Raw genomic sequence first — 6000 nt, forward strand, 5'->3', positions numbered from 1 at the left:
GGCTTCACACCCGGCGGCAACGAAGAATATACGCTGAGAACCAAAACTATATCGATCGCATGCGTCTCCTGCAGGTACGAGTCCGATATCGCTTCCAACGCGATATCAAGAGACTCAAAAAGCCTCGGTACATTAGCGACAGAGCGCACAGCATGTCTGCCTTTTTCTATGCTGGTTCAGTGCAGAGCTCGTAGGAAACCTTAGGGTCATGACTCACCTGTAAACAGCAGCTGATCGAGCACTTGCCGATCGGCATCCGAGAGACCTTCATGTACCAGCTTCGCAACGAGCCCTTGAGCAGAATTATATGGTCCCAGCCATGCTAGTACCTCCGACATGTCAGGTCGCTCAGACGGGTCTGCTAACCAGCACGAGCTAATGACAACCTCCCATATAAAATCATCCAGGCCTAGGTCTTGCGCGTGCACAGGGCGCGTTGGTCGTGTACCATCAAGGACTTGACGAAGGATCACGAATACATTTTGAACGTCGTAAAATGGGTGTCTCCCGTCAAAGATCTGTAAACCGAATTATTTTAGGTGATTCAGCGACCCGGCCTACGCTCACCTCCCATGTGGTCATACCAAACGCATATACGTCGGACTTCGAGGTCAAGATTTTATTCTTCGCCATGTGATCGTTCAACTCGGGAGCCATGTAACAGATCGAGCCCCAGTTTGCGGACGATCCGGCGGTTGCCGCCAAAGAGGCGGTACCGAGGATCGTCGTGGCAAGACCAAAATCGCTAAGACGTGCCCGCCCGATTTTGTCCACAAGGACGTTGCGCTAGGTTCCGGCGACTCTTGAGTCTGGGTTGACCATTCAGGAGGCCGCTAACTCACGCTTTTGAGATCCCCGTGTACGAGTCCGCTCGCATGCATGTAATTCAAGCCACGGGCGATGTCTGTGATCTGCGAGTGTCTTTGTGAGCTTGGCGCAGTGCGCATCAATGCGACTCTCACGAGATCAATGCGATTGGCGCGTGGGTGGTCTTCGAGATACGACATAATATCGCCGTTATCCATCCATTCCGACACGATGCATGCTTGGTTCCTAGGTTCAACGCCGATGAAGGGGACGATATTGGGATGAATCAGTCGCTTCCAAACGACCGCCTCCCTGCAGAAGACCTGACCATCGGTATGAAGTTAGTCCAGCGTATAGTTTTATCCCGTAGCGCGATGAGGAACGCACCTTCATATACGTTTTTCGATCTCTGGTGTGCAGTCTAATAACCTTCAGCGCGACGGAAGTACCATTGTAGGTCCCTGGGTACACATCCGCGAATCCACCAGCGCAGGGCGGATCATCCCCGACCTTTGCCAGTCCCGGCAACCTGTATCTTGTGGGTACAAGCCCGCTCTCTCCGCATAGTCTGCTCAGCGTGCGCAGAGACGTTCTAAACTGGTCGTCAGTGCGAAGTATCGAGTCGAGGCCCTAGATTGCCATGCTAAGTCTCCGGTTTTGCTCCAGCGCGCTCCAGCCGACCGCCACTCACCCGATCCAACTTGTCGATCTCCTCCTGCAAAGCTGCGGTGTGAGATGCCGGACTGTCACCCATGGAGTTTGGTATGAGCGCGGGTGAAGGAGACGGTGGAGCGAAGGAGATGCGACTCGACGGTGTCTTGTCGATAGCTTGTATCGCGATTAGCGCCGAGGGGCCCCGTTGGGGTTGAGGCGGCGATGATGGCTGTTCGCACGTGTATCGCCTGGGAAGGGCGCATGACTGCAGCACGGTGGGGTTATTCTGCGTGCATTGCCATCCACGAAGCTAATCATAGGAATGACATGCGCAGAAGCATCGCTTTCATCTTCAGTTAGCGGTGTATCGTTGCAGGCACAATGGGCATCGTGCATACCTCGTGTGCACTGGAATGACGGACTTGAGTGACAGCAGAAAGCTGCGCTGTGATTGGAGACCTCTGTCGATAATGTGACACCCATCATAGGCCCTCATACCACCGAACTCCTGCCCCTCGTTTCATCGTGACTCCCGATTCCCGCATGGAGCTCTGAGGCTGTAATATCATCTGTACGCAGATTCCTGTAGCGTATCGCAGTCATCGCAAGCAAGGACTTCAAGTGATATTGCTTTGGCATTCGATAAATCAGTAGCTAGACAGATTGAGCCAACGAAACCGCGCCGATTCTTATGAGATCCCTGGGTCGACGCCAACACTCCCGGCACCTGACGTGGTGCAACTGTCGTCATTGCAGCGCTGATTCGGACGGCCCGAGAACGTCGTCCAACAGTCCCTCCAAAGGTTCACAAGATTGATTGGGTACCGACGAGGTACGGGTCATCGAGCTCCAGGAGAGATCCCGCAGCGTGCCAGCCGAAGTGCAACGCGCATGTATCGATTGTTGAGCCACGAGCAGAATCCAAGCTGCGTTGCAGTCCATGCGAGCTACATCTGGTGGGAAGAACGAGATCCAAGGTCCATGCGCATATCGCGTGCAGTCAGAGAGTGCGGGTCATACATAGATTAGTTCACGACGCAAAGAAGCACGAGAGAGACGGCGCATAAGTATCAGAGACTTCGGCTTTCGCCGGGCTCGCTTCATCTCGCCGGGGCTCGAGCGGAACCACGTCTTCAAGGCGCCGACATCCGCTCTCTTCAGACTTGCTTTGAAATCCCTCTTTCCCCGTCTCTTGTCATGGGAGGCCCGAATCTGGAGGTCTTCAAGTTTGCGTTATACGTCTTCTTTCCGGTGGCGATGATGGTCCACTACGGAGACCCAGAATGGTACAGGAAGTACGTGGTACCGGTGAGCGTCGCACTTGACCGGCTCGTATGTATCATGGAATAACTTTATTGCAGTACAGGAACAGGATCTTTGTACCGGAAGGACGATTGACGACAGTGCGTGCCCTGTTAGTGCAACGAGGAGATATTGTATGTCTTATGTTCTTCCGACGCAGCGGCTACCGATGGACCAATCTTCGCTGCGCGATTAGCTGGATCGCATAAAGGCCGAAAAGCTTGCACGACGCCAACAACGCGAGAAACAAGAAAAATAAGTTTCCTCGAAGTAGTGAGATGCCTTGGCCACTCGGCCATACGCACGCAAGATTGCACGACACGACGCTCATAGAAGCAGGCATATTGACTACAAACCTCGGCAGAGACTCGACACAGCAAATCGTAGCTTCGATCGGCGAACCGCTCTCTTAACTACTGACGTCGACATGGACGATTTGAGGGCGGACGGGGACGCACAGCTCTCGTTCAAGCTCGAAACGGTAGAAGATGCCGCGTCCGAGAAGAATCCATACGGACACGTTCTCGTAGCTTGCATTGTAATATGGTCTCGTTCCAAGTGGATCGCGCTCGCACAGTTGCTTCGTCTGACTCAGGCTGCGCCTTACGACCCACTTTCTTCGTTCACGAGGACTAGCCATACGAGTATATATGGACCATGGTGAACCTCTCGACATGAAGCAAGGCACAGCACGCGCTTGCGATCATGACCATCAGCAACGCGCAAAAGAGCGCTCTTAACGTCGTGATGGTCAGCAACGGTCTTAATGAGAACTCTTCGTAAATCGGGCGCTCATGGTCACTCTGCTGCAGGGATGCATGGGCTTCGGAGAAGCCGGTAAGGAGGGCACTCGGGTGTCGGATCTTAAGGGTGCGTCCGTTGTCCTCTTCAATCAATCCAAGCGTGCGAGGTTCGACCCTTCATGTCAGATATCGAGGCGATAATCGATACCTTCGCGGCGCATGGACACACCGAGGTACGCCGTCAGACTTGTCCTTTGATGGCTCGAAGGATCTCGATTCATGATTATAGCTGGACACGGCTCGTGTCTACTGCGGCGGCACCTCCGAGAGTCAGCTCTCCAAACTGGACCTTGCAAAGAAGGGCCTTAAGCTCGAGACGAAGCTGTACCCCACCGAAGACTTGCCAGAGGCGTACAGGGCACCCAGTGAGTGCTTCTCCGGACATGTACACCGATAGCCTTTGGGCTGTTCTCTAACACATCCTCGCAAGTGTTCGGCAACTTTGTTGCTTCGCATCGTCCGGATGATATACGAAAGTACATGGATGAATCGCTGAAGGCAGCGAACACTGAGTGCGTCATCTTTTTCGCCTCGAGGCTCGATCAACGGTGTTCCTTAGCTCTGATTAGTTGCCTAGAAATGTGGTATCTACACGTCCCTAGTCGCTCCACTCCCTTTGAAGTAACGCTGGAAGCCGTCAACGAACTTCATAAGGAGGGCAAGTTCAAGCGCTTCGGAATTAGCAACTACATGGCGTACGTCGTCGAGCTCTGCTAGCGACATACCGACTAACGAATGACATCACAAGCTGGGAGGTGGCACAAGTGTGCGAGATCTGCAAGGTCAAAGGATACGTTACGCCGACTGTCTATCAAGGCGTCTATAGCGCTGTCCAACGGTAAGTGGATCTCACGCGAATACCGCCAACTCTTGATGTTAACATCCCTTGGTCAGAAATGTCGAGCCTGAGCTCTTTCCCTGTCTGCGCTACTATGGCCTTAGTTTTTACGCATACGATGTCCGTGAGTCGATTCTCTTCCAAAAACCTTAGCTTGGTTCGGTGTTTTGAGCGCAACGCAGTCGGTGGTGGTTTCTTTGCCGGACGTTACCTTACACCGGAAGATGAAGTCGAAAACGGCTCGCGATTTGATTCCACGAGGCCGCTTGGGCAGGTAAGCATGCGTATCCACCACGCCGATAATGCTGATGCTTCATGACGCCTCCTTTCAGATGTGGCGTGGGCGGTATTGGAAAGATCCTTTCTTCAAAGCGGTACAAATCATCAAAGAGGTCTCTGACAAGCACGGCCTTACCTTGAGTGAAGTCGGTTAGTTCCTCTGAGCTTTATTCCCGACGAAAATCTGAATCTCGGTTTTGCTGTCATCGGTCGTTGCAGCACTTCGCTGGATGTCTCATCACAGTCTCCTGAGGCGTGAGCATGGTGATTCAGTCCTGGTAGGCGCATCCAGCCTCAAGTACATTGAACAGGTACGATCGCACTTCTACATCTCTGCTTCATTGTCATAATCAATGGTACCGCCAGAATCTCGTCGATCTGGAAAAGGGACCTCTTCGTATGTACCTCGTGTCCTTATATCGTTCAACACCTAACTCGACCTCGTTGCTGCGTCCCGTCACATGCGTTGATGAAACACTAGCCGAAGAAGTCGTCAAGGCCTTGGACGAAGCATGGGCCACCGTGAAGGCAGTGGCAACGGTTTATTACTTGCCAATGTAGCAATGAAGTAGGTCTATCCCGCCAGTGTGCCCAGTAATCGTGCCTCTGCGTGGTGGATTCGAATCATTGCGTAGTGTTCCTGAACTAAGATGATCTACTGATATATGAAATTCATACATGCTGGAAGCGGGATGAGATCTGCACAGTACTGCCACTGCTGGTGACCACCTTTGTCATACAATCTCCGGTACTTGCCTGCAACGCACGGTGCATAAACGACGACAAGTACATTGACATGCCTAGCGCCTTTCCAGCTATGACTGACTCTGCTCTTGTCATACAATCATTGACAACCTGCGTACCCGCGCTTACACGACACCCTACAGCTTGTGTCATATAGTTGCCGGCAGTTGATTACCACACGACCGCAGGGTAGCGTACGTTGCGTCCTTGATTCTGTCATATATACTCAACAATGAATGACTGGATCTGAACGCCCGTGTCATACATGTTGCGACCCATGCATTCTCGCCCCTGTTGTACATATCTCGGCAACAATTTCTGTACTCCGCCCGCCTCACCCGCGTCGACCAGTCATACAAATTGCGATACCGCTACTGGATTTCGCCACAGCTCTCATATTGCTCCAGATTGTAATTTACTCGCCGCCCTTCTGTCATACATCGCCCGTGTCATACATGTTGCGACCCATGCACTCTCGCCCCTGTTATACATATCTCGGCAACAATTTCTGTACTCCGCCCCTCCCGCCTCACCCGCGTCGGCCAGTCATACAATTTGCGATGATGCTACTGG

General features: G+C 52.7%; 3 protein-coding genes across 3 annotated transcripts; 2 read left to right on the plus strand and 1 right to left on the minus strand.

Annotated features, from left to right (window-relative positions):
* Positions 1-206: 206 nt before the first annotated feature.
* On the minus strand, positions 207-1127 carry PUNSTDRAFT_77852 (kinase-like protein; the record flags this gene model as incomplete). The annotated part of the gene is made up of 4 exons (XM_007389110.1): positions 207-518; positions 568-786; positions 843-911; positions 963-1127. Coding segments are annotated over 4 exons (765 nt in total), but the record flags the coding sequence as incomplete, so codon positions are not given.
* Positions 1128-2658: 1531 nt separating this feature from the next.
* On the plus strand, positions 2659-2811 carry PUNSTDRAFT_77785 (uncharacterized protein; the record flags this gene model as incomplete). Its single annotated transcript, XM_007389111.1, has 1 exon — positions 2659-2811. The coding sequence occupies one exon, from the start codon at positions 2659-2661 to the stop codon at positions 2809-2811; it is 153 nt and encodes a 50-aa protein (XP_007389173.1).
* A 645-nt stretch (positions 2812-3456) lies between these two features.
* PUNSTDRAFT_123232 (Aldo/keto reductase) lies at positions 3457-5348 on the plus strand. The gene is made up of 13 exons (XM_007389112.1): positions 3457-3513; positions 3576-3633; positions 3693-3739; positions 3796-3931; positions 3997-4078; positions 4136-4261; positions 4315-4404; positions 4461-4528; positions 4587-4678; positions 4737-4833; positions 4903-4994; positions 5050-5080; positions 5165-5348. Exons 1-13 carry the CDS (start codon positions 3469-3471, stop codon positions 5242-5244), a joined length of 1044 nt encoding a protein of 347 aa, XP_007389174.1. The 5' UTR covers positions 3457-3468; the 3' UTR covers positions 5245-5348.
* Positions 5349-6000: the final 652 nt, after the last annotated feature.

The sequence above is a fragment of the Punctularia strigosozonata genome, assembly GCF_000264995.1.
Source record: "Punctularia strigosozonata HHB-11173 SS5 unplaced genomic scaffold PUNSTscaffold_23, whole genome shotgun sequence".
NCBI classification, from domain to species: Eukaryota; Fungi; Basidiomycota; class Agaricomycetes; order Corticiales; family Punctulariaceae; genus Punctularia; species Punctularia strigosozonata.

What these genes read in the sequence shown, in the direction of transcription:
- PUNSTDRAFT_123232 (XM_007389112.1), top strand. Translation starts at nt 3,469, where the DNA reads ATGACCATCAGCAACGCGCAAAAGAGCGCTCTTAACGTCGTGATG. An exon ending in CTGAAGGCAGCGAACACTGA is followed by an intron (nt 4,079 to 4,135) that starts GTGCGTCATCTT and finishes AGCTCTGATTAG; the next exon opens with TTGCCTAGAAATGTGGTATC. An exon ending in TTTTTACGCATACGATGTCC is followed by an intron (nt 4,529 to 4,586) that starts GTGAGTCGATTC and finishes AGCGCAACGCAG; the next exon opens with TCGGTGGTGGTTTCTTTGCC.